The sequence below is a fragment of the Pipra filicauda genome, unplaced genomic scaffold (assembly GCF_003945595.2).
Source record: "Pipra filicauda isolate LSUMZ 115617 unplaced genomic scaffold, ASM394559v2 scaffold296_size2174093_pilon, whole genome shotgun sequence".
NCBI classification, from domain to species: Eukaryota; Metazoa; Chordata; class Aves; order Passeriformes; family Pipridae; genus Pipra; species Pipra filicauda.
Genome location: NW_024104416.1, coordinates 494,404 through 522,309, shown reverse-complemented (window position 1 = coordinate 522,309; position 27,906 = coordinate 494,404). Strand labels below are relative to the sequence as shown.

Here is a 27,906-nt window from a genome sequence, read left to right as displayed (position 1 = left end):
TGGGCGCGGCCTCCCGCCATGGGCCCGCGGCTCCCGCAGCGCCCGGCCCTGCTCGGCCCGCGGGGCTCTGCTGCTGCTGCTGCCGCCGCCGCTGCTGCTGCTGCTCGTCCTGTCCCGTCCCGTCCCGTCCCGCCCCGCCCGGCGCGGGGCCGGGCCCGCCATGGCCGCGGGGCGCCCGGAGCCTCACAGGAAGCCCGGGCAGGGCTCGGCCCTCGCCTTCCTTCCCGCCCCGGGCCGCGCTCCGCCCGCCCGCTGGCGGCGGCCCCGCAGGTTCGCGGTGCGCGGAGCTCCGGAGCGGGGCGGCGCTGCCTCCCCTCGCCGCCTCCCGCGCTCTCCGGCCCGGCCGCCGCAGCCGCTCGGCGGGGCTGTCACGTGGGGAGCGGCGGCGCTGGCGCTGCGCTCCGTCCTCTTCCACCTGCCCCGGAGCGGCGGCGCGGCCATGGGGCCGGGGCTGGGGCTGGGGCTGCCGCCGCGCCGGGCACCGCCGGCCCCGCTGCCGGCCCCGCTCCCGGCGCGGGCTCCGGGGGCCGCCCGCGGCTCGGCGTGATCCCGGCCCGGCGGGCGCGGAGCCGCCGCGCTCCCCCCCGCGCTGAAGGGCAGGCGGCGGCGACCCGCCATGGAGAAGGCAGCGGCCGCGGAGCTCCGGCAGGGCGCGCTGGCGCCGCTCACCGCCATCTGCCTGGGTGAGTGAGGGACGGAGGGAGGGAGGCAGCGCGGCCCGGCCGCTCCCGCCGCCGGGGCAGGTCCGGGCACCCCGGGGGGCTGCGGGGCCCCTCCTGCCCTCGGGCAGTGCCCGGCGCGGGGGGCACGGCACGGCGGAGCCCCCTCCCTCGCTCCGCTCCGGGTCCCTGGGGCAGCCCCGGCGCTGCGGAGCCCAGCGCCCTGCCCTTGGCTCCGGAGCCGCTGCCGTAACCCCGCACGGCGCTAAAAAAAACCCAACAAAGTTGATGCCTGTGGCTCCCCGGGCCGGGAGTCCCTGCGGGGCTCGCCGAGGGACTGCCCGGCGCTGCTCTGGAGAAACACTTTCTCCCCTTCCGTCTCCCTGCCATGTTCTGCTCGCCCCCCTCCTCCTGCTCGGAGCGATGCTCTCCGCGCTGCCTCGCAGCAGGTGTTAAGTTATGGCAGCGCGATGAAGCGCGATGCTGGTTCCCAGTCTGTCAGCCCGGTCTGTCGGGGGATGTTTTTTGTCGGGGAGGAGCGCTGGCACCTCTGAGTGCAGCGAGACAGGCCCCGCGTGTGTGGACAGGGACACGGAGAAATTAGGAGTTATTAAAGCTGCCCCCTTCCTGAGCCCTGCCCGAGGGTCCTGGTGGGTCAGCTGGGGCTGCACCGAGCCCTCCTCACACTCACAGGGCAAGCTGGCATAGCTCCTTCATCCGGAATGTGCTAAACCCACATCTACTTGCTAATAACGTGGATTAGAGTTCATTTTTAATAATCCTCAGAGGCAGTTACTATTTGTTACATAAACGATCAGAAGTGGGTATGTCCGTGGCCAGGCTGCTTGTTCTCTTTTTGTAGAAGTGTTTCCGTAACATCGGTGCTTGCCTAGAGAAATGTAGGAAGTTGAAGTTTAAGAGTTGCTCTGGTTACTTCAAATCTATCTATTTTAATTAGCATAAGTACGATGTTAAAAGCTAGCAAAATTCCAAAACAGTTTCAACATCCTTTGTAGCTAGTACTTTTTTTTTTTTTGAAGAGTCTTAAAGGGGTTTCAGAGATGTGCACAGCGTGAGGATAACGTCTGCTGCATTGTTTATTTAAAATTAGAAAAAGATACAAATTTCCACCAAACTTCCACCAAAGTTCTTGGGGTTTTTCTGGGTGTTGTTTTGTGGGGTTTTGTTTTGTTTTTTTGTTGCTCAGTCAGACCTTTGTTAAAGCTTTTGTTATTTAACAGAAATAGCACAGTTCTTATGAAAATTACTAATAAGATAATAAAAGATTATGTAAACTCCAGAGTTGAAATGAGAACACTTCTTGTAGTTAGATGTGGGTGATGCCAGGTTGAAAGTTTAGTAGATTTCTGCTTTCTGTGACTTCTAGAATTTCACTGTCTGGCTCTTCTTTTCAGCTGGAATGTTTTATTCCTATTCCTTGCACAACTGACAGTAGTGGAAGTTGAGAAACATGAGAGGTGGGAAGCTTGTAAGGTATTCTGCTTCAGTGAACCCATAAGAATATAATGCTGCTACTTTAACTATTTTTGTGTTTTACTTCCTACTTTTGTTTCCTTTCCTTTCATGTTTGCTTTTGGTTCTTGCTTTTTGCTGTTCTTTTCTTTTACTTTTTGTTTCCCCATGGCCTGTGTGTGTGTGTTTGGTGTCTGTATCAACTGCCCCTGACCATTGCTGCGTGACCTTGTCTGGAAACTGCTGCTCCCAAGGCTGGAGTTGGGTTTGTTTCAACTCTTCTGTTGCAAAGCCATTTTGTTTATCATTCTTGAGAAATTCTGGAGGACATAGAAAGTTTCCTTCACAGGAAGGAATCAGATCAGCAAAGCTGATGTCTGTCCTTCTGGCTGTGGGAAAAGCCTGGTAGCTGTCATTTGGTTCAGAGGTGCCAAGATGTAAATTTTCCCTTTTGATCCAAATAAACCTCTTTCCCAGCTGAAAACCTCACCCTGAGAATTACTTAGCAATCCAAATGATTGGCACAGGAAGTTTCCTACAGGGAGTTCAAGCCAACTGAACCACTTCTGGGTTTTTTTCTGACTTTCCCATAGCTTCCCAACAGTTAAGAAAAAAAGCATTTATAAAACTTTCTAATAGACCTTAGTCTCTCACCTGTTTTTATTTTGACAGGGTCTTGTTTTGACAAGAGACAAGAAAACCAGCAGGGAATGGCTGTTCTTTCTTTTGAGCCTCTGACAGTTTTGAGAGCTGAGTGCTTCAGAAAATGCTGTTTTACAGTGCTCTTGTGGTTTGATTTGATGGTCTAGAGTGAGACTGAGAGTGAGCAAAACACATACTGCAAACTGTAAGCTTATTCAGTAGCTGGGGAAGGTACCTGATTTATACGTAGAAAACTGTTCTTGACTGCTGACTTCTTAGTAAGAAAGGGTTTGAAAATGAGAGCAAAGAACTTGCAACTCAGCCAATAGAAGTTTTGTGTTTGCAGAGGTAAAAGAGTATTTTTTTGGGCTTGTCCTTCTTAGGTATCTGCCAGGTCTGGTGTGCAAAGCTGCCTATAACTGTATTTCTGGTAGTAAACTAGGGCTCCCTGTTTCCCAGTTCCCAGTAACATAGCTCTGAGTTGGGTAACTCCACTTTGTCATGCCCCATGTCTTTATCCTACATATTTCCATTTAAAGGGCATAAGGGCCCCTCATCAGCTGTGCCAGGGAACCTCTGCTTCAGAGCTCTTATGGTTTTTGGGAGGATTCAGGTGTAAAACATGAAGAAAGACTGTAGGATGGTAGTACAGACCCGGACTTTTCTATACAATGTACCTTCAGACACTCCTTTCACTTGTGGTGATAATGGTTATGCAGAGTATATTCGTGTACTTTCTTTGGAGCAAGACAAAATATTTTAATTCTCACGAATATAATGTTGTGTCTTAATCACTGATTAATTTCTTCTCAGTCCTTATGACTGCATTACTATGGTTACCGGAATAGCCCTGCTTTGAAACCATGTGAGGAAATGATGTGCTGCTGTTGTTGCTGTGATCCAGGGCTTGTCACAAACGGATGTGCTGCTCCACAGAGCAGGAGTTAGCAGAGCCCTGCTGTTTCCTGGGGCAGGATGGCAGTGCTGCTCCTAGGTAGGCTTCCTGACCTGTGGGAGCGAGCTAGCGCTGTGAAACACAGGAAATAATTACATCGTCATTATCAGAGAACAAATGTTATGGGCATTAATTATGTCATAAAATCAGTGCTGTTAAGGTCCTCTGAACATCACGTTAATGCTTTAAACACAAATCTGTGGCTCAGGTGTGTTTCTTCTCAGGCCATAGCATACGTGGGCTGCCATTTAGTTGCCCTCCTCTATGTGTTCCTGAAAGCTCTTAGGACCACGACCACTTAGAAGGAGGGAGAGGTTGCTGTCCTTGCCCTGTGGCAGAGCCCCGAAGACTTCTGTGACAAGTAACACCAGTCATTCTCTCTGTTCTGCTGGGCCTGGCCTCAGCCTGAGGTCCGTAGCAGTTTGTGCACCTCCCAGAATCGCTGTCTGCAAAAAGCTCTGGCTTCAGGAAGGAGAAAATCCAGGCTGTGGACAGCCAGGTGTAAGTCAGGGGAAGACAGCTGTAGGCACCTGGACTGCTGCAGTGTGGTGGTAGTTCAAATCCACCACAAACTGAAAACCAGAACTGGCAAGCTAAGGGGTCGTTTTTAGCTTTTTTATTTCCACCTCTTTAGAGGTCCGTACTTTTCTTCCTCTTGTGCTGGTGTAAGTTATTCCAGAAGGTGGTGGGGCAAGGCTCATTGTGATGTGTTTGGACAGTGGAGCAGACAATGGGGGCCCACTCTGAGGCATAAATAGTGTTAATTGTCATCTGCTTCCGAAGTGACTGTTGGGAACACAGACAGCTTCTCTTCCTCTCTTCTGTTGTTGATTTTTACTAAATGCTTGCAAACGGATCGACTGTTAAAATATTTAGGACTTAACACATACAAAATAAAGCCAGAGTGAGTGCTTGGACTGGGATGTTGTCAATTAAGTCTTCTGGTAACCTTTTAAACCTTTCTAATTCTTTTAAACATTTGTTACTTTATTAATAGGCTCTCTTTGTAGAGCACAGATTACTACTGAAATGAGAGCAATTAGTGGAACACGCTGTAATTGTTAGAGAAGTACCTTAAAGAATGTATGGGGAAGCTAATATGGAACTAGTGTTAATGCTGACCTCTGGAGTAAGAATCACACAGGACAAATTTTTTTTTTGGCAATAACTACTCTTACCAGATCACTCTACAACGTGGAGGGAGACTTTTGAGTAAGTGAAGAGTCTTTGGAAATTAATTTGCAAGTCGGGTGTGTATTGCAAGTACTGCCTCATCCTGTTTTGATTGTACCAGTAGAGCTTTTTGAAAGCTTCATTGCTTTAGCTCAGTCAAGGCAATCATGTTAGCTTTAGCAGTTGATTTTTTAAGGTGACATTTACCTGAGAGGAACAAACTTCGCTTTATTCAGGGGAGATGTATTTGAAGATAATAATGGCATTAGTTATTTTCCAGCAGTTAAGCAGGTAAAGTCACTAGCTGTGATGATGAATGTTTCAGTGGAATTGTTCTTGTCTCCCCCAATGAAAAAAAATCCCACAGAAGACGATTTGGAAGAGATTGGCAGTTTTTGGTAGCATGTTTGACAGATACTAAACTAACATCGTGTGTTGACTTTGTTTTAGCTACAATGAAAGATAATGGTTGATTACATGATTTGCTTGTGTAGATGAGCAGAATTTTGTTGGAAAACTGCTATGCATTTCTGTTAACACCCCAGCAAACACCTAGGAATGGTTAACTACTGACTGCCACCCTGTGCCACTGGAACCTGTCTGAACATTCTTTTTCTGTCTTTACACAGTGAATCTCTTCCTGACTGGGAAAATCGAAAGTGCTGTTACCTCACTAGGTAAGACATACCTTTCCTATTTGTATTTACTGGTCTTTTGAGCTGTTACTGTCTCTTCCCACACAAAGGGATCTTTCAGTGAAACAGTATGACCTTTGTTTGAGAGAGACTAACAATGACAATTTAGGAAGTTTAGGACTTTTAGGTCTTCCTGGGGTTGTAGACTCCAGCAGTGTCACTGTACTAGAAAAGAATGGTACATGCTGATATGTTCAGGGGAAAACTATGTTTAGAACATGTGTCTGGGAATATCAAGCCAGGGATAGTGGCCCATTCCTGGGGGAGCTAAAACAAGAATATTAAAAAAGTCTTATGAATGTTGACTTGGAAATTCAACCAGAATTGCAGCACCTGGTGTAATTTCCTTCTCTGTGACAGTTCTGTGACTTACTGACATTATGGGAACACTGCAATCAGGGTCCCCTTAGTGATAAGGGCCCTCTTCTGCCTCTCAATCCACAATCACGTGTGTAGGCTCACTTTGTGTCCAAAGAAGCTGCAGCTTAAATTAAAAAAGCCAAATAAGGGGAATAGTAGGAAAGGATATGGGGAAACATAAAAATAATTCTAAGGAGGTAGATCAATTAAGAAGGTTTAAATCAGAAGGTAATGATTTTATGATTAGGTAACTTCCTTAAATTTAGCTTAGAGGAAGTGTGGATGAGCCATGTAGGCCATGTGTTGTTTGCCACACAGTATTTTCCATTCTTGCATTGGAAAAAATGCAGAGTGTCATCTGTGTCATAGTCTGTTCTGTCTGAATGGTTCTTTGGCTTTTGATGGAGTTTGGCATCTGTTGGCTGTGTGATGTATGAGTTTACAAAGTGTAAACTAAGTAATTATACAGTGGCTGGCCTGGACTGGTGATGCTGCCTTGGCCTGAAATATGTAATACTTCATCCAGTTGGCTCTGCTGCTTTCTAATGCTGATTTTTTTGCTAGAAGCAGAGTTGTAACATCTGGCTTTTATTCTTTCCAGTATGCTGAAAACCTCAGAGTACTGTAGCCTTTGTGCTTTCTTATCTTCATCCAGTTTGGAGTTACCTTGTCTCCTGGCAGTTTAACTGGGGCTAGGGACAAAAATGATCATGAAAGGTCACTGCAGTGGTGTGACCCACGTGTACCTTCTCTCACCTGTGCATTGGAGGATGGCAGGTTAGGATGGTACAGTTGTAAGTTGCCAGGGGTTGTCTCGCCAGGAGATGTTCCTGAGGAGCCCAGATAAAAGTTGGGAGGAATGTTTGCTGACCTAAACACGTCCTGACAAAGCAGCTTGTTGCAGAGTTGGGCTCTGTGATAAGCTGTCATGCGGTTTCTTCTCAGAAAGCAAATAACAGCAGAAATGGTGAGTTCTGGAGAAGGCAGGTGGAGGCACCATCTCAGCTGTGTTTAGAGGTTGTAAGTACTCAGTGCCTCTGAGCCAGGCAAGCTGCTGCTGCCTGGGAGCAGTGCTGTCCCAGAGCCCCCATGCCCTGGGCTCACAGGGAGCTGGTTCAGCCTGTTGATCCAGTAGTGTGAGCTCAGACTTTGTCAGCTCAGCGAACCCTTGGACTGTGCCTTCACTGGTTCTGATCAGGGGCAGGAGCAGCCAGCTGGAGACTGGGCAATGTACAGTGGAGCCTGAAGTCCTCCTTTTCCACAGGAATAAGGGACCTGCATTAAACCATGTGTGCAAGCCCTCCTTAGGAGAGCCTTTTGAGAACTTGGGGAGAGTTTCCTGCTGACTCCAAGGCAGCTACTTGAGGAAATGTATATTGCCAAGCATTTGCTTTCCAGAGTAGGTTCCTTGTGGCAGGTGCAAACCATCTTTTATCCCGGAGCAGATGGTTGGGATGTGTCCCCTGAGACTGGGACAGACCCTGGGGCATGGCAGAAGTGTGAAGCTGCAGGATTTGTTTTCTGCTGGGATTATCTGAAAATTTATTCCTGCACAGCACTGTCCTTTGGTGAAGATCAGTGTCTGTTTTGTTACAGGTGCTCTTGCAAAAATAGGAGTAGTATTATTAATATAAAACTTTTGGAAACTTTATTGCATGTATTTGTGCCATATTTAACTGGCAGAAGGAACCTACTACTGTTCACAGTGGAAGAAATCCATTTGATTATTACAGAAAGAGCCTCAATAAGGTTTATGCCTGCTTGACAGAAACTCTCTGAATTCAAATCTCTTCTGGCATTTATTTCAAGTTTGGGATTTTTTTGGTTGGTTGGTTGGTTTTTGGTTTGTGTGGTTTTTTGTTTGTTTGTTTGTTTGTTTTTTGGTGTTTGGGTTTGTTTGTTTTTTTTTTTAATTTATGAAAGATTTATTATTGTCTGTCCCCAGAATTTATCTTTTCTCTAAAAACACCATCTCAGTAAGATTTTTAGTGGGTTGGTTTGCCAATCCAGGGATTGGTGTTATTTTCTGTTTCTCCAGTAATGCTAAGTGTGGAAAACTTGGGAGTTTGGAGCTTTTAGTTAATTGGGGGTTCACTTTTCTTCCATTTTTTTGCAGAGAGGCTGCAGAAGGACACAGAACAATGGTTGAAAGTGTGTTATCGCTGCTATTCTTGTGTGTTGTCACTGATGATAAGACCTTCAGAATCCAGGGCTGTGCCTTTCTATTTAGGAACTTCCCTTTCCTTTAGATGTCTTGGCAATTTGAACAGGATTTTGTTTGTTTTCTTTAAGGAATCACACTGTCATGCTTAAGCCCAGCTTAATAACACAGTACTTGGGCTTGTGTGTGATTCTGCAGACTTCATGGCCAGGGGCTGAGGAGGGAAGTGGGGCCCTTTTATTGATACTGAAGCTCCAAGAGTATAAAATTGTGCCCTGGTGTGGTTTTACCGTTTTGTTGCCAGCACTGAAGGCCGTGTTTAGTACATAAATATCTTACAAAATTTATGGAGGTGAAAGAAGAGCCTCTGAAAAGCAGCACTTGGGTACTTCACCTTGTCAGTGCCCAAGGAGTAGGGAGGCAGGTGACTGGTTAGGAAGGAGATCAACTGATATTTGCAAATCCCATAGTAATGAGCACTGATGGGAAAAGAAAGGCATCAAAAGCAAGGCAATTAAGTAAGGTTTGGGTAAACGCTGTACTGGTTTTGGGAGGTAGGGGGATGTGTCCCCAGTTTGCTCCAACAGCTTTAGGGGACTGTGGACGTATCCTTAAAATAGTGTAATTAAATGTTGGCAATATGAATTCAGATTAGTGGTCCATTCAAATCAGGACCCTTTGCAAGAGCAAAGCAGTTGTCCTTTTGATTTTGAGTGGGGCAAGTTTGAAATGCTTGTTGTGCATCAGAGGGGTAAAGCCTTGGGCAACAATAGCCATTGTCAAATGATCTGCCCAAAATGGCATATAGTGTCAGTGCAGCCCTCACCGTGCCATGTCTTGAGATTTTCACAGCCACAGTTCTTCTGTTGAAAGGAAAAATCTGTTTCTCTTCGTGCTGGTTCTTTCCACGCCCCACATTTGTGTCAGATGTGCAGTGCTATGTAAGAAAAAGTGTTCTTTGCTGAAAACCTGAAGTGGGATGTTACAGCAGTTCCTCTGCTGACACATTAGGAAACTGGACATTATTGCAAAAGAAAAAATGCTACTTCAGTGTTACTTCAAAAAAACCTGGGATACTTCAGATAACTATTGCTCACGATCTTTGTAATTACTTCCTAAAGAAACAAGTATTTGGGAGAACAATAGCTGTGCTTAACTGCACTGACAGTGCCCCAATGGAGGTGCTCGTGTGGAACCACCAGTCAATGGCACGTCCTCAGAATGGAACTAAAATAGGCTTTGTGCAATTGTGATTCTGTTCTAGTGCATTTACTATGGATAAGGGATATTAATTCAGAACAGTATTTGGTCCAAGGGCAACAGAAATGTTTGCAGAGCTGTTGCTGGAAGCTCTGGCTAGTGCTGTGTGGTGTATTTGCTATTTTGCTTTGTGCATCCTGTTTCCTTCCCATTTTGGAGTTTTAGTAACCTGGCAGTGAGGAAATGTGGCCCTTTCAAGCTCCTTTATGTGGTTCTCTAGGTCCTCTTTTGCTACTGTGATATGTTGATGCAGTAACAAGTATTTGGAGGAGCACATTTCTAGACCTAAACAGACTGAGAACTACAGTCGAAAAATCTTGTGGATCTTACATTTGCTTTTATAATTCTGTACTTGCATCTGCATCTTAGTGTTTTCCTGCACCTAGAGTGGAGCCTCTCTGTGACAACAAAAATGTTCTTGTTTTTGTAACTGCGTTACTGCAAAATGTTTGTTTGGAAAATAGATGTTTTTGTGTATTTATGTAGTCTGTATGCTTTTGAAACTAGTAGGAATTATATGCATATATATTTCAGTGGAATGCCCTACTCGGAGAATAAAAATAATGGCTTTTTTTTAAAATGTTTTGCCTCAGGTAAGTTACCTCATGCTTTTTATATTCCTGTGGTTCTCACTTGCTGTGAACAAAGAGGGCAGAGCCAGGCCCGGGTTTCCTGGGGGGGACGTGCTGCAGCCCAGCCCCAGCGCCTGCCAGGAGCTCTGCAGGCAGCCCTGCCACCTGACTTGACTGCAGCCAGGCAGCTTTGCAGGCACTCCTTCCCTCCATCCCTCCAGTGCAGCTAAATCTGACCCCAGCTGGGAATTGGAAATGATGTCTTTATGTGGCTGGATTTCAAGCAGTGCTGCAAACCTGTCATTTATAAGGCAGTTTATTTGGGGGGTGTGTGTATGAGGAACCTGAAAGTGCAGGCAACCTTTTTTTTCCCTTGCTACCTTTTTCAGCTGCAAGAATGTAAGCTTCTGTCAAAAACTGGAATATTTGGCTGCACTCCACAAGTCATGCTCTAGATAGTAATTTGTTTTAAAAATAGTCTAAAAAATAGTTTTGGAGAATGTTAAGAATAGCTATTGCATTACAGAGAATTTCCCCTCTTGTAGCCTGCTAAGAGTATGTTTTCCCATCAGAACAGCTTTCCAAATTTTCCTTAGAACGTTTCACTTTCATTTTTGAATTGCTTAATTACAAATTATAAGTATTTGATGTAACCTGCTGTTTTGCATGGGAAGAACTAAAAGTGCTTTGAAAATGCTGAGCTTTATTTAGCCCTGTTTGCTCCTCTCCCTGTCTGGAAAATTTCTCCCATCTATGTGAGTTCAGAAGGAATTTAAAGTACTTTAGTAATGTTCAATATAAACGTTTGACATCAGAGTCCAGTTTACTTTTTTGGGGGGGTGGTGGTATTTTTTTAACCATTACAAACTCTTCAGGTCTGTCATATGGATAGAAGAATAAACATGTCCAGGAACATGTTACAACAAAATGAGCTTCTAGCTACTGTACAATGAATATGAATCTCTTTCAGCTGCTGGGTGACCTACCCAGGCTTTGGGGAGCTGGTAGGAAGGCTTTCTGTATTACAGCCTCTTGGCAGATCGTGCAGTAATATTGATTGTAGCCTTTGGTAGATTCACACAGGGTTATTGATTAGTCCTGCATTGAAGTGCAGGTTGTGTTGCCTACACTTGCTGTGGGTGTCTTAATTAAAAACCAGGGCAGGGAAGAAAGCAGTGAGAGGATAAAAGTGTTGACTCTCATTTGCCTGCAATCCCCAAAAACTGATGAAAGCTCTTGTAGCTGATGTGAGTTGCTGATTAGACAAAGCATTAACAATATTATTTTCCCCCCTTATTAACAGCTGCTTGCAGTGGAGAACTGGAACAGCACACAGAGAGACGAGGAGTCATCTATAGTCCTTCTTGGCCACTGAACTATCCTCCAGCCATAAACTGCAGCTGGTACATTCAAGGAGATCATGGAGACATGATAACAATTAGGTATGGCTTGATATTCTGTGGAGGTAAAGAGTTGCTTTGCTGAAATGAAAGAAAATGCGAGTTCTTACCTGATATACCAGTGTGAGGTTGTCTGTCAGAGCTGCTGGGTGGTCAAAGTTGATAACACTGGAACATGATTACAGGTTGGGCACCTCTCTCATTTAGAAAGGTTTCACTGTGTCCAGGCTACTCCTGACATCCATTATTATACAAGTCACCTGTAGGCTTTTAATATATTTATCTTCACAATGCCCGTGTGAGACTTCATGTACCTCTGATAGATGAGGGGATGGGAAACAGTGATATATTTACTCACATTAAATAGCCCCCTTTCTCTTCATCACTTATAAATAGGAATAGGTGAAGGCTATAAAACCTAGAACAGCCCCAGTGGGATATATAAAATTCTTACAGCAAAAATGGCTTTTTCTCTAACATCTTGAAATGGTGCTATATTTAATAAATAGTCGAAGATACTTATTGCTTATTGTTACTTGTTAACCAAAAGACACTTGCTTTTGTGCTTAATATTAATTTCTAACAAATTAAATAATAGCATTTGTGGCACAATTTTAGCTCAATTCTGGAAAAATACTATTCAATAAAGACTAAAATATACTACAAATGGTTTGTTAAGAATGTTTAGGTTATAATATGAGCATACTGTGAATTTACTTAATTTCTCTTGGCTAATTGTTGAATCCTCAAACCAAGAATTTCTTGCTTAAAAAAACCCCCAAACCCTAGGAGAGGGTTTTTTTTTTGTTTTTAGTACTGTTGTATTTGACACCATCTGCTCATTCTTTGCTCAGCTGCTTAAAAGGACTGCAAACCTCTTCAACTGCAGATGCTCAGCAATTAAAAACAAATCTGCCACAGATGGAATAATAGGAGGGCTCCACCATCCGTAGTTCAAAATAGGAACTACTCATCAAAAGTAATGAAGTAGGTACCTGCCAGCATTTGAGATCCATAAATAGAAACAGGCTTTTAAACCCCATTACATTGCATTGGACTTGGGGAATTTGTTTCAAAGCAGAGATTGTGGGAAACTCTGAGAAAGCATACAAATGAGACACAGGACTTGGCTCTGGAGAATGATACTAAAGTTTGTGCTGTGAAAGCTTCTCAGAGCTCCCAGTTAGAATTAGGGCTCTCTTCTGCAAGTGTGAGTGTAGCAGAGGCTAAGGAAATAAAGGAAAGTGAGGTGCAGAAACTGGTAGTGATGTGTATACAGTTGAGATGTGTGCACAGCAATATGATTTGAAAGATTTCTCCTTAATGGGTTTGTTTTCTGTCACTGAGTACACATCCATATCCTGCCCTCCTCTGCACATGCAAACAATGGGAGCTGTGTGTCTACATCCCAGGGAGTAGTGTTGTGGTGTTACGTTTCTGACTATAAATGTACTTGGGATGACTCACTGCAGCATCTGAAATTCAAAATGTTGCAGCATCTGAGGGTTTCTTTCCAAGGCTGTACCCCTTGTGGTGCCAAGGACATGAAAGAAGCAGCTGACTTGCCCAGGCTAACATGACATAGGCAAGCTGAGAGGGTTCAAATACAAACATTCTTTCCTCTGAGTAGCTGGGTGTGCTTCTTGTCCTAACAGGGTGTTGGTAAGGCCATGCATAAGAGCAGCTTTTTGAATGTTCCTAGGAAAATCAAACACAGCTCCTACGCTAACATTTGGATTTTGAAAGGTTCCAAAAAACCCCCTCTCCTTTGTCTTGTGTTAGGCTGAATGCATGTCCTTTGATCTTGAGTCCTTATTGACAGTGAGACAGCAGTGTTATATAAGGGATATATATATATATATAATGAGATACAGCAGGAGTCATTAAGGGATAAAATTGCAGTTGAAAGTATTTTTAATTTCTAAACCATTTGCAGTCGGTGGTCATTTTTTATAAACCTGTTTATTCAACAGCTTTCAGTAGAACAGTGCCCAGATCTCTCTGTGGATGTAAGGTGCTGGCTCCCGTGGGCATGTCCTTTAGCAGCTTTGTCTTAATGCCTGCCTTTCATGTGGGTGTATTGATTTTCTTCCTATCCTCTCATTTCCATGCTTATTGTTTTGCTTTATAGTTTACTTTTTAGAAATCCTTGAGGGAGATTTCCCATGAACAGGAAATCTATGTTCTTTACGCTTATACCTCTCTATTAGTTACACACATTTCAGTCCTTTCTTCCAAGTTTGTGTGTCTGATGGAATGGTTCTGTTGACACCTGGGAACAAGTCTGTAGCCACTGTTTTCCAGGGCTATGTTGTGTCTCTTTAAATTCAGGTAATCAGTCTTTTAGGTATTGTTTTGGAAACGACTTGATTTTTCCCACCTATTTTCTCTATTTTTATGCTTGTTTTCATGGAGGACTACATAAAATCCTGTAAGATCAGATAAAGATGTCATATGCAGTAACTGCCTTTGTAGCATCCGTTACAGGCTTTATAGGTGTATGTTTCCTCATATCTGAGAAAAAGATCAAAATAATTTTTGTTTGGCAGTTGCTGTTACCTGATGGTTGTAATAAACCCTGATGCAGGCAGAGTATAAGTTTGTTATTTTATTACTGGAATTTATGGGACTGAGAGTAAAATCTTCCCCATGCTCAGAATTCCAGATGAGGGTATTGAAAAGCAATCTGCTTGGCGAACCACTCAAGTTGTCTCTTATTAATTGAGGTGGGGGAATCACCTTCATTGGCTTTCTCTTCAGTGATTCATGACATTGGTTTTGGAAGAAGGAATTGTCAGGTACCTGACAGGAGGGGGGAGCCAGGTGGGGGTCAGTCTCTTCTCCCAGCAGTTGGACAAGAGGGCACAGGCTCAAGCTGCACCAGGGGAGGTTTAGGTTGGACACTGGGGAGAAGTTCTTTACAGAGAGAATGATCAGACACTGGAAGGGGCTGCCCGGGGAGGGGGTACAGTCACCATCCCTGGAGGTGTTTAAGGGCAGACTGGATGTGGCATCAGTGCCACGGGCTGGGTGACAGGGTGGGGTTGGGTCACACGTTGGACTCGATGATCTCAGAGGTATTTTCCAACCTGTGATTCTGTGATTTGTGTCTCAATTTCTGAGTAAAACCAAGACCTGTTCGTGTAAAGGCTTGCTGGTCTGTAATTGTGTGGATGGTTAAAGGGGCTGTTTCAGAGCCTATTTACCAAACTCACAGGGTTTCAGAACTTGATGTTAATTTGAAAAAAACCTTATAATAGCCACTTGAGTTGCATGTGCTCAGCTTTTGAAGAAGCAGGCCCAGTGTCTCCTGCCTGAGGTTATGCAGTTAGCTGGTGCTTGGGAGCTGGGAGCAGAATAGAGCTTTCCTGACTTTCAGATCCTTGTGCTTCAGTGGTTAAGCAGAAATTTTTAATGAGCCAATTAAGTCATCAGTTGTTCACAGTCTGCACTTGCTCTGAGAAGTTGGCAAATAGAAGTAACTTTTCTTGCTTAATTGGCTAGTTCTGTTTTATTTTGGGACTGTGCTCTACTACATAATGTTTATTCTCCAATTTTTAAAAGGAGTTTAGAGGGCCAAATTGGACATTTACTTTTTCATTTATTTACTAATTACTTTCATTCAGATTTTGCGTCCCATGTTTGCCCTTTTCCAGTTATTAAGAATGGGGTTCTTTCTTTTTGCTTTAATCTCTAGTCACTCATGCTTAAACTGCCATAAGGGGTGTAGAGAATTCCCTACATTATTTACAGAAGTACTTTTTTTTCCTAGCTGCTACCGCTCCTTTCAGTGCAAAGGGTAAAAAGCTTAGCTCTGCTAAGCAGTAAGTTTTGCAGGTAGCACATTTTTCTTGTATGTACAGGCTGTTAATGTGTGTTTATGGTAATCTGGTTTAATGACGTTCTTTTCAAGCAACATAAAATACTTGTCAGTTAATAGGACTTTGTAGGCTACTGTTACTTCATTTGAGTACATAGGCAAGAACTGATATATATGACTGACCCTGTAATTTTCTGTAAGCTCCTGGAGTTCTGCTCCCTGTTGGAGGTAACTCTTTTTTCAGTATCATACCACTGAAAGAAAAATCAGATGAATTTACTGATTCCTGCAGAATTCAGTAAAAACAAGATTTAGTGCTGCGTTTGTCAGTTCACACTGAGTTGTTTTGATCCTCAAAGTCTGAATACTGACGGCGTTTACTAGACAATTCTTGTACTTTTATATAAAAGTAGGAGATTTTTAAAGGAATTAGCTGTGGAAGAGACATTCCAAGAGCAAGATAACTAGAGTAAGTGCTTTTGAATAGAATCTTTCAGAAGAGGCAGAAGCTGCAAAACTTGGTCCAATAATTTTGGTCATGTATACCAACCTCCTTCCCTCTTCCTGTATTGTTTTGGGGATCCACAGGCAGCAGTGAGAACAGCCTGAGGGCCAAAGCATTTTGAAGGATGTTCTGTGGTGGGTGTTGTGTTTTGTTCGTGGTGCAGTTCCAGTGCTGGAAATACCAATGCTGGAGAGCTTTTGCTCTCCCTGCGCTGTGAGCTGGGGCTGTGTGCTCTGGGCACGGAGCAGAGCCAGCTCCTCCTTCCCTTCATCATCCACTTGGGATGCTAAAGCAGAGAAGTGAAGCTCTGGGTGGAGGGGGATGTCCAGAGCAGCTGGGGAAGGCTGTAGTTGAGGAGTGCAAGGGCTGGAGTTCAGTGCATGACATGGGTGACATTATGCATTAGTGCTCTGTTTCACTGTGGCTCGATCCTCTTTCTTGTTTTAGTCACAAAAAATAATGCAGCTTTTGGATGCAAAGGGCCTTCCCTCAACAACAGCAACCACAGACTTAACTCAGTACTTTTCCAAAGACTGTTTGTATAGTCCTACAAGCACAAGACTTTCTCCCTTATTTCCACTGCATACTATCATTCATTCAACCACTGGGTTAATCCTTTTGATAGAAAAAATTTGCATTCCAGTTTGAGAAAGTTCAACTGAATAAATAAATGTCCCTGAGCTCTATTTTGTGGGTAGCAGAATTGAATTATTCTTCAGAAGACTGTAACAGCAGCAGCACTAGATCTAATTACAGATGATGAAAGAAGTGAAGTAGCAGAGGTTGAGCAGAGTATTCAGGACTCTTAGCTAAAATAAATCAGTTATATACTTAATGTCAGGAGTAGTATGGCAGAAACTTGTGACACAAAACCTCGTTGTCACGAATGCACAAAGTGAAAAATTCCACAGAAGTGAAAAGTAACTGTATGTATTTATAGGTGCAGACATATGTATTCATGTTGTTTTGTATTTTTTTGCAAAGGAGTGCTTTTTTTGGTAAGGGCTCATTCAAATATATCATGCTTTTGGTCTTGGGTAAAATCACCATCAATTTAAATGAGGAAAAATTTCCTTCTAGTGGGGACAGTATAACTTAAAAAGATGCTGGAGTGAAGTGACAGTGCCTTAATCAAAGGAAAATTTGTTCAAAATACATCTGTTGATTAGTTTGCGTGAGGTGGAACATAATTCCTTTGACTTTGCTTTTGCCCTTAGAAGAAGAAATTTTATAACTGCTATGGTATCTATTTGCACTGGATCTAGAATGTATTTCAGAGAAATTGTGTTTATTCAGTGGTGTTTGAAACTCCTGGGCACTTGGGATTAAGATATACTTGGTTTTGTAAAAGAGCTTGTTCTTGTGAATATTCTGTATTGACCCTTTTCAAATACCGAGGTATTTTGTTTCAGTAGCTCGTGCATCTCTGAGAAGCATGAATCTGTTAAACATGGTGTTTCCTTGCAAGTCTGTTCTGCCTCATCACCCTTCTACTCTGTTGGCTTTGTGGCTAAAGTTTGGATTTTTTAGTGGAGAACTGTGGGATTCTGCTCTGAATCTATTTGAGACCCACAGCTGGCACTCAGGAAAATCACTTATCCTCTATATTCCGGGTCTTCTGCGTTGGAAAGTGGGACTAAAGGTTCTTCCCCTTCCACACCTTTTATAATAAACCAAAAAAAGATGTTTATTAGTAATGTACAATACTAAATTTTCAAGGTGCAAGTAAAAGATATTAATTATACTCGACAGCTATTGCTGTCATCTGCAGAAGAGTTTGTAAGCAAGGCATGTGCTTGTAGCTGACTTTTCTATATTCTTTGTGAATCTTAAAAGTGTTAAACCTTTTGTTTTGTTTTGTTTTTTCCTAGAAAGAAATGCATTATATTGTAAGGTATAGGCAGCTTTTTATATAGGCAAATTCTGCCCTGGGTGAATTATTTACTTGATAGACAAAAGTAGCTCTTTTTGGCAGAGTGGGGAAAACAGTGGCTGTGGGACCCAGCTGAAGTGCTGGGAACTGGGTAGGATAGGAGAACAATTTGTTTATATTTTTAGGGTTGATCCTGGTACATCTAAAATAATTGCAGAAGTAAGAGATCAAAAGACTTAGTAAATGATCTTGTTTGTATTGCAGAAGCAGAAGTTTTTCTACTCATTCTCACCCCCCTCCCTTCCAAGTTCTGAATTTCCATTTCTTTAGTGACTGTTCCCTATTCTTAAAAACTTTTGTTCTTGGGCAGATAGGTATTTCTAACACTTTTTCAAAATGTCTTTATGACAAGAAATCCCTACAAACAGTCCTTCAAGTAGAAACCCTAGGTGATGTCTGGTGCCAAAATGAATTTCAGAGTGCAAAGCCAATGTGGTAGCTCAGTGATGCTGCCTCACATCTCCTGTAACGGACTTGATGTGGGTGCCTGTAGTTTCCCTGATGCTCTGCATAATTCCAGTTCATGCTGCAGTGCTTTTCATACACTTTCTTGGTCATTAAAAACGTTTTTTGCTGAACACCTGTGACAGAAATACTCTTTAGTTTATCTTTGCATGGCTGAGTACTTCAATCTTTTCATTCTGACTGCACAGTCATCTAAAACTTCCTTGCAAAATATGCTGGTTTCAGAAGCTTGATGAGATTGCTTATAGCAAAGAATTGAGTGCTGTAGGAATATTTCTTCCCAGCTGGGAAGGCACACAGAGCGTGGTGGGAGAAAAAGAGTTAGAAAAGAGAAAAGATGTATTTCTGGGTGGATTGTCCTTGCACTTATGTTGTTGGACGTCTCTTAATTTCCATATTAACTTAACACTTTCAGTGCTCCCTCACTTCTTATGCTCTTGCTGATAATTTTTTTTGAGGGTTATTAAACTGGAGTGCTTGGTAGAACCTACAGCTGCTGTAGGCTGGGTCTCCTGCTTAAATAAATTGGCTAGTTTGTATAGTTGCTGTTCTTTCCCTTTCACCTTCAAAGGGCAGGATCTGGCAGGCACTGACAGCCTTTTATGAATACACACTGATATCAGAAAATTACCTTTCCATTTATCTTTTTCAAAGACTTTGTCTTTTATGTTTATGAAGAGTCCTTTGTGGAGGGAGGTCTGTATTTCGCAGCAGCTCTTCAGCCTTTCTGAAACTTCTGTCCAAGTGTTTGCAAAACATTTTGTGTAGCTGAAAAGGGACATGAAAGAGGACCAAAATTCATTTCTAAGTGTTCTGAGCAGTGTGCCCTTTCCTACTGAGCGTGATTTGCTGTGCAATCTGCTGTTGCCATTGCAGATTACTGAATGCAAATTCAATCTGTTTCATCAGAGGACAAATACCACGTGTGGTTCCTGAGCCACAAGTTAAGGGAGTATTATCTGGTTGTGTTCAGCGTTCTGCAAACAACCAGGGCACCTCTTTGCACTAGATAAGCTGCTACTGAAAAATCACTGGGCTTTGGTCAGCAGAAGGGCTGGAAATTTGACTGTTAAAAGGTTATAGTCTTGTTTGCTCTGCATTTGCATTCCCAGAAAGGGAATATTTTAGTCTTTGAATTAAAAAATAATGGTGTTAGATTTTAGATTCCATCTCCACCCCTGTTCTCTTCTTGCTCTCTCCCTGCCTGTCCATAGCTTGAAGAGTGGGTTTGTGTCTCTAATACTTAACCCTTTAGGGTTCTTTGTACTGCTTCCTACTGTTCTTTTTCCAAGGCAGTAGTGACCCCTGTCATCCCTAGTTTCATAGCTGTTAAAGTTGGAAACAACTGCTGAAATTAATCTATCTTCTGTATAATGTATTCTGGAATTTTGCTTTTCCTCATATCTGTGTTTTACAAAGCAGTTTTATTTAAGGACTGAGTAAAAAAGGAATCACTCTTTCAGCTTTTGGAGCTACTTGGCATGATGTTTATGCCTGGGAGATGGGTGCTTTTCCAGATGGGGGGATGTGCTTTGTTTCTATATACTCAAGGTACTGTAGATGTTTCACTGTCTTTGCATGTGATGTCTTTATGTCAGCACTGCTTGGCACAGGAAGTCAACTGTTAGAGTTGGTTTTTTCTCTGTTTGGCTTTGTTCCACATGCATGGCCTCTCTGTAACTTGTATATTTTTTTGTTCCTAACAGTTTTAAGAACTTTGACTTGGAAGAGTCTCAGAAGTGTGCAGTAGACTGGTTGATGATCGGCCCGTCTTCCAAGAGGGAGGAGTACAAAGTGTGTGGATCTTCCATTCCTCCGTCTTTCATCTCTGCGAGGGACCATGTTTGGATATTTTTTCACTCAGATGCATCAAGCTCAGGACAGGCTCAGGGATTTCGCCTTTCTTATATTAGAGGTAAAATCTTACAGTTTTTTTGCCTTCTCCTGTGCTCCCTCTGGCAAAACTTGAAGATGGTAGTATTATTTTTTTCGGCAGGAGTCTTGGGCCAGTCTTGATGACTGTAAAGTGTTAGCATGGTAACACTAATAATATTTGCACTGGGCTTTTAAACAGCGTTCCTGAAGTGTGCTGGCCTGACTGATTGACTTGTGACATGCAGGACAGTAGACATTAAAAAATTCCATCAGAAAGCTCCAAAAGTTTCGATCCTGACTTCTTTCTTCTTGTCCTCTTTCACAGGAAAGATAGGTCAGGCTGTGTGCCAGTCGGATGAATTCCGCTGTGCAAACGGGAAGTGTATTCCCAGTACTTGGAAATGTAATTCCATGGATGAGTGTGGTGATAACTCGGACGAGAGGAACTGCACTGTCCCTCCAACAGACCCTCCCTCCAGCATCTGCCCCTCAGGAATGTTCCAGTGCAGCGCTGCCCACTCCACCAAATGCCTGGTGAACGAGCTGAGGTGTAACTCGGTCAAGGACTGCAGCGACGGCTCGGACGAAGACAATTGTCCTGATCTTTCCTGTGGCAAAAGGCTGGGGAATTTTTATGGGTCTTTTGCTTCCCCGGACTTCTTCCGTGCCGACCACAGCAGGTCGGACCTTCGCTGCACGTGGTACGTGGACACGCAGGACAACCGGCACGTCCTGCTGCAGCTGGATTTGCAGCTGGGCTACAACGACTACGTGAAGGTGTACGACGGCATCGGGGAGAGGGGGGATAAACTCATGCAGACGTTTTCCCACCACAACAACAGGCACTCGGTGAGCGTGGAGTCGTCCAAGGGCCAGCTCACTGTCTCGTACCACGCCCGCTCCAAGAGCACTGGCCATGGATTCAATGCCACCTATCAGGTGAAAGGCTACTGCCTCCCTTGGGAGCACCCCTGTGGGAGCGACGAGGAATGTTTCACCGATAAGCAGCACTGTGATGGCTGGTGGCACTGCCCAAATGGCAAGGATGAGGAGAACTGCCCTGCCTGCCAGAAGAACGAATACCCTTGTGAGGGAAACAGTGGGCTTTGTTACTCCATACTTGACCGCTGTAATAACCAGAAGAACTGTCCAGATGGCTCAGATGAAAAAAACTGCTTCACTTGCCAGCCAGGAAACTTCCACTGTGGGACAAATCTGTGCATCTTTGAGACTTGGCGCTGTGATGGCCAAGAGGACTGCCAGGATGGAAGTGATGAACACAACTGCCTGGTGATTGTTCCCAGGAAGGTCATCACAGCTGCTCTGATTGGGAGTCTCGTGTGTGGCTTGCTGCTGGTGATAGCGCTGGGTTGTGCATTTAAATTGTATTCTCTGAGGACCAGGGAATACAGGTAAGCATCTTGCTTTGGTGATGCTTCCATAGCTGTGGTGGTTTTTTCCATTTTTTAAAAAGAGAAAAAAATTGATTGCTAACCAGAGAATTTGCAAAATACTGTGAAATCAAATCCAAGGACTTGCTGACAGCTAAATAGCAGTCACTGCATTAGGCTTAGAGAAGAGTATTAAGATTCTCAGAAGTAGTGAGGGAAATGTCAGCTCTTCTGTGATCGATGAGAAATACACATTTATTGTGCAGCATGGCAGAATCTGTATCTAACTTAATCTGTCTTGAGTTATTTCCTCTTCTTCCTCTCCTTGCAACAAACTCCTTACCCCTACTAAAATCTGAATGTTGAACTGCTACAGTGAAGTCTTCGCTGAATCTGAACTGAACAACCTCTAACCCCTCCCCTCCTTAGTCCTTAGTTCTGCTAAAAGTGATGTCTGCGGTGTTGGGGCCTGTTCTGGGCAGCAGTCTGTGGTGCAAGCTGTGCCCCTTTCCCTGGTCCTATGTACCTTGTTGTATGTGCAGTGTGTGTTTCTTTGCCTGTGTTAGATGTTTGTGCAGGTGTAGTTCTGCCCTCTGGGAGAGAGTCATAAGGGACTTTCTGGTTCCCATCTCTTGTCGTGAGCACCAGCTCTGTGCCCTGCTGCTGGCACTGTCTGTGTGTTAAGCAGTGTGCTTTACATTCTCTCCTGATCAAATGTGCATGATGAAGGAAAACAGCTGGAAAACAGCCACTGTGCTATGTTGGGAGGATGTCCCCTCATCTCCTCAGTGCCTCTGTCCTGACAGGACAACCAAAGCTCACTGTGGCTGCAAACTGCCCCTGTTGTGTGACTGTTCCCAGGTCTTAGTGTTGTCTTTTGCACAAATAACCTTTGGGCCCTTGCTGGACAAGTTACTGGCCAGTTGAAGAAACTTTCACTGCCAAGCAGTGCAACCTGAGGCTGCACCAAACAGTTTGCTGGTTTGATTCACGGGTGCTTATACCCTGTACTCTGAGTTCTCTTATTTATTTTCACATCCTGATGAGATTTTCATGGAGCTTAGTCAAAGGTCTGTGGTTTTGCTGCTAGCACCCTTTGTCAGTGCTTTTACACATTAACATGAGGGAGGCAGGACAAACTGACTGTTCCTTCTCTTCCATGTTTTCTCTCTGGTTCTGTTTCCAGAGCATTCGAGACCCAGATGACACGGCTGGAGGCAGAGTTCGTGCGGCGGGAAGCTCCACCTTCCTACGGACAGCTGATTGCACAAGGACTCATCCCCCCAGTCGAAGATTTCCCTGTGTACAATGCATCACAAGTATGCAGACACAAGTGCCAACGAACATTTCAGCAGCCAAACTACTGTATAAATGACACAGAATCAATCTGGAACTGTGTTTCAGTTGTGGCTGTGCCAATTATACGGCAGTGATATGAAAATGTGTGTGTGTGTTACATGGAGCTGAAGGACTGCAGTTACACAGCTTGGTGCTGTGGGTACTTTTGAGCATATTAAATGTGTTTGCTAGGGAACAGCAGTGAGATAAACACATGCTGTTTTGCTGCACATCAAGATAGAATGAACTAGAGAGAAAGGTCAGAAAGTAAATAGAAAAAAGGCTTTTCAAGCTGAAGTTGTGAATGTACTTGAAGTGATAAGAAAGTAAGGTCCCTAGCAGTATTTTGGGGAAATCCTGGGATTATTTTCCATTTACAGATACATTACAGTGGCAAGCCATTAAATCATTCTTCTCTGTAATTGCTGAGTTCTCAAAAAATTCCTGTACCCTGTCAGAATTATCCAACTGTGATACAGTTCCTAGTGTGATAAAACACTTGTAGTTTGTTACTCCAGTGGAAAAGTACCTTCCTGGGCAGACAGGTAGAGCTTAAACTCATACAGGAAACACTGTAAGGGAGAGAAGTTGTGGATGTCCCATCCCTGGAGGTGTCCAAGGTCAGGCTGGATGGGACATTGACCAACCTGGTCTAGTGGGAGGTGTCCCTGCCCACAGCAGGGACGTTGGAATGAGATTATCTTTAAGGTCCCTTCCAACCCAAACCAGTCTGTGGTTCTTTGAGAGTCTTTTGGTACAGGCAGATCTGTCTTTGGTTTTTGTTAGAAAACGCACATTTTCCAAGGAAGCGTAGGGATGGAGCCTGAGAATTCTGGTCAAGTGGAGATATTAGTGGGGGGAACGGGATTTAGGGGAAGCCTTTGGAGTATGTGTGAGATGATATTTTGTTCCAACTGTGTTACAGGCCTCTGTGCTGCAGAACATCCGAACAGCCATGAGGAGGCAGATGAGGCGCCACTCGTCCAGACGCAGCTCGTCCCGGCGGCGCTTGGGCAGGCTCTGGAACAGACTGTTCCACAGACCTCGGGGCAGGGGACAGATCCCCCTCCTCACACCTGCCCGCACCTCACAGACTACACTGGGGGATGGCATCATCAACCGTGCTGATGGGACTACTCAGAGTCCCCCAGCTTCCCCAGAAGGACCTGGTCAAGAGGCAAATGGCCAAGCCAGGGGCCCACAAGAAGCTGGATGTAGCAGCCCGCAGCCAGAGACTGAAATCACAGAGCCATCGCCTGCCAGCGTCTCACCCAGCACTTGCGCAGCAGCACATGCAGAGCCCGAGGCTGGACGTGCCAATAAACCTCTAAGTGCTGACTCTGACAGAGAGCTTAAGCAGCCCAGTAAAGTGGATTCAGGAAAGGCTTTCAGAGATCCTTTGTCTGAAAGTGTTACAGAAACGATCCATGGAGGGTCAGCATCCAGGAGGACTGGCCCAGAGGACAGTAGTTTAAGTGGAAGTCATCCACTGAGTGAAGAGCCATGCAGGTTACCCTTAAAAAAGTGGGAGTCTGGTTATCCAGACAGCCCTGTGAATGTTCATATCCATGTGGATGGACAAAGCCAATGTTGCCCTAACTCGTACCGGGAGGAGCCTTTGGGTGTTCACGCGGCTTGTTGCCATTCTGTGGAAGTGCCAATGTCAGAGCCCTCTGCTCCCCTCCCTGAAATCAATACCAGTGATGATGAGTCTTTACTTGTTTGCTAATAAAATTTTTGGTTTGGCCCTGTAACTTTTGTAACTTGGTTGTTTCTGTGCCAGTGCACTCTGGTGATGGTGGTTTGGCTGCGCTCTCCACTTTGTCTCTTCAAAGCGCCGGGTTTGATCCCACAGGGAGTGCAGCATGAGGCTAAATGGGACAACTTTATGTCTTGGTTGCTATTCCTGAAACTCCAGTGGGGCAGAAGTAGGCCAGTGTGTGATGTCAGGGGCTAGGAGAGCAGGAATGTGTCACTGTAGTTTGGAGGCATCTCCATCCTCTGCTGTCTTTTCTGTACTTTTATTCACTCTGCATTCAGGGAATTAGTGTTTCTTTGCTTTTCTACTGAACTAGAGAGAACTCTGCTGGAACCTGGGGCACACACCAGTCATTGTAACACTGAGGACTAAGCCAGAAATAACACTGTTGTCTTTTCAGACATAATTTAATTAAAATGTAATAATTTTAATTACAAATACTTCGAAGGAAGTAAAATCCTTTGCAGCTTCCACTTTATAGAAATTGCTCACTTTCTTTACTCCCTTCAGAAATGTTTTGATGGCCATATGGACCTTGAAGCATCCACTAAACCCAAAGTTTCTGTATAGAATACCCAGAATGAAACCAGGTGTCTTACTGCTGAAGCTTTGTAATGAGAGTTTAGCAGTGTTCAGTGTCAGTGGAGTGCACTGAACCCCAGTTGCAGCAATGTTTCTCTTCTGTGTTGCATTCTCTTCATAGTGATGTTGTGAAGGTTGCAGAGTTGTTTGCTCTTTCCCTACCCTCTTTTTCCCCCTCCTCCCTTGTTCTTTTCAGGGACTTTATGCTGATGCCACTTTGAGTGTGCCCTGAAGGACACTGAGGCTTTACAGCTCCTGGCAACTGTAGTGGGAAGCACCAAGCACTTGGTAACTGTCAGGATCAGACTTTTGTTTTAGTTTGAAATAAAATGTGTCTCACGAGTTTCTTTGTAAATCTGCTATGCAGGTGCAGGTGTGTAAACCAGTGATTTTATTTATTTTTTATTTTTTAGAGGATGCTATTTTGCTCATTTTTTTTTTCTTTTAAGAACTGAAGTGGATCAGTGCCATTTTCAAAGCTGACACTGTGTGGATTGTACAACCCTTAAATGTACACTGGTGCCTTTTTGGTTTTTTAAAGTGTAATTAAAAGCAAGCAAGTTATTTACCTGGAAGAGGGGTGGCATTGCTTAACCAGGGATCAGTGTGGGTTGACAGAACACTGCTGTGTGGTGGCTTAGTCCTGTTGGGGTGGTTGGGCTGGTGGCTGGACTCCCCCTGCTCTAACAAGAGCTCTTCTTCAATTCCCCTGGGACTCAGTGACAAACAGAAATGCTTTATATAGGATTAACAAGGAACTTGACACTGCTGTAAGCACCTGGGTCCTCCAAAGCCTGATTGTTGTAGGAATTGAAACTGCCCAGAGTTATTAACTTGTAAACTTGGGGTGGCCTTTGGCATCTGTGGGCCTGGGCTCTGCTGCCCACAGGACCCTGCTGGCTGTAAAGGCAAACAGTGGTGGAACAGTTGAGTTTACATCAAAGTGTCAAAGATTTTTTCCTTTGAATGGGCTGTATTTTGCCCTGGATCTTTTACTGGGACTGTCTTTGGGAGAGTGCCTTAAAAAAGAACAAGGAATAGGACTTTGGCTTTACTGAAATGTAACACAGAAGAATTAAATAGAAATTAAATAGAACTGGTTATTTTTTTAAATCTCTTCAGTGGCAAATTGGTTTTGTACTGTGCATTCCAGAGGCAGAAGATTCAAATTCATTAAGGGCATTAATAGCAGGAAGGGCTTGTGACAAAATGTGTGATAAGCAAGAGTCATAGTTGCAATAAATAGATACTGCTCACTCACTTTTTCCAAGGGCTTCTGTGATCAGAATTCATTTCATGAAAGAAACTGTAGTTTTGAAAGAGATCTTGCTTTCAAAGCATTTGTAAACATTTTGGGTACATTCCACCTTTGCAAGGCTATGTACTGTAGTCATTACACTGCCAGGGTGGTTGGTTGCATCAAAAGCTACAGGTTTTAGTATCTTTTTTTTTTTTTAATTGTCTAAAGGTAATTTTAAATAGATAGACTTGTATGTATAAGGTTGTAAACTACAGCTGGGAGAAAGATTAAATTTCAAGGCTTATATTGTGTAGATATGAAGGATCTTAGAAATAAGTGCATATTTAATTCTGTTACGGGAAAGTATTTCTATAATAAAATAATGTTAATCATGCCATGCCTTAAACCATCACCACCATAAGGCTCATAAAGTTGAGATATGTAATTCATATAATTCATGTAATTCAGAATGCTGTATTTTGGGAACAACACTGAACAGCTAACACAAAGAGTCTCAAATTTACTGTTAATTTTGCACAAACAGGTGTGTTGCAGTGCCCTGGAATGTCAATACCCGGGTAAATCCCAAAGTCTGCCTTAGCACGTGTCTGCCCTTCCTCCAGCTCTTGTAAAACAGGGAAACAACTGTCCTTGAAGGCATCTTGGTTCTGTTTCATACAAACTGCCTCCTTGTATTCAGAACTTCTTAAAATTATAAAAAAAGCTTGTAAAAAAAAAGGTGCAAATATAACACTTTAACTACTATACAACCTAAAGTTAACTAGCTAGTAAACTTGTTAACATTTTTATTTTAATAATGCTTTTCTGCACTCTGTTAAGATTTTTGTAGACAGATGGGAAGCAAAGTTGGTTTTGTTCAGTTTTGGTTTTCTTAAGATACAAAACTCCCCTGTCCAACCAGCCAAAAAAAAAGTCCTCCCTAAAAAACCCCTCTGACTAGAGAAGAATATCTACTGGTTTAAAAAGAATGCAAGCTCAGAGGCAGCATAAAGGGAAAAGTGACCCCCTTATGTTTTCACTGACTGCTATTAAAACAAAGGGAACATTTCTGTTAGAAAGTCTGGCACCTTTCAGCTTCTCTATGACTCTGTAGCATGCCTTGTACTTGTTTTCACTTTCTGTTCTCCGTGGCTGCTTTGTTTGTTTGTTTTTAATTCACGTGTTCTATATCCTAATTTGGTTATAAGATTTTACCACACCGTGTGCAGGTTCAGGTATGGCCTCGTGTTTGCCAGTGTCTGCTGCTGCTTCCTGGACTGAGCAAGATGCTAAGCAAGGAAGATGCTGGGCATCATCATACTTTGCTCTTGCTTTGGATCCCTTAATTTTTAATAAAATTTCACGTGCCCAGAGCCTGTGGGTTTCTGACTATCACTCCAACACCAGAGCTCGGGGATTCCTAAACTATATTCCCACAGTCTTTTGCCAGCCTGTGGCTCCATGTGTTCACATGAATGTGAAGGGGAATGGGTGTGTTTTGATTTGGTTTTGTACCTTTGGGGTTTGGTGTTTTTTTTCTTAATCATCTGCTTTTTCTTGTAGCTGAATCTGGTGGAGGGGATGTCACTGTTTTAAATAACAGATGTGAAATCTTAGCACTAGCAATTCCCTGTTGTATTTACTGCCC

At 43.8% G+C, this 27,906-nt stretch overlaps 1 protein-coding gene across 1 annotated transcript; it reads left to right on the top strand.

Annotated features, from left to right (window-relative positions):
* The first annotated feature begins 528 nt into the window (after window positions 1-528).
* LRP3 (LDL receptor related protein 3) lies at window positions 529-24,431 on the top strand. The gene is made up of 7 exons (XM_027732854.2): window positions 529-683; window positions 5,532-5,579; window positions 11,254-11,392; window positions 19,780-19,988; window positions 20,274-21,360; window positions 22,526-22,658; window positions 23,603-24,431. Exons 1-7 carry the CDS (start codon window positions 617-619, stop codon window positions 24,404-24,406), a joined length of 2,487 nt encoding a protein of 828 aa, XP_027588655.2. The 5' UTR covers window positions 529-616; the 3' UTR covers window positions 24,407-24,431.
* Window positions 24,432-27,906: the final 3,475 nt, after the last annotated feature.

Coding starts and splice junctions, on each gene's coding strand:
- LRP3 (XM_027732854.2), top strand. CDS start 617: ATGGAGAAGGCAGCGGCCGCGGAGCTCCGGCAGGGCGCGCTGGCGCCG. Junction 5,580..11,253: donor AAGTGCTGTTACCTCACTAG/GTAAGACATACC, acceptor CCTTATTAACAG/CTGCTTGCAGTGGAGAACTG. Junction 11,393..19,779: donor GGAGACATGATAACAATTAG/GTATGGCTTGAT, acceptor TGTTCCTAACAG/TTTTAAGAACTTTGACTTGG.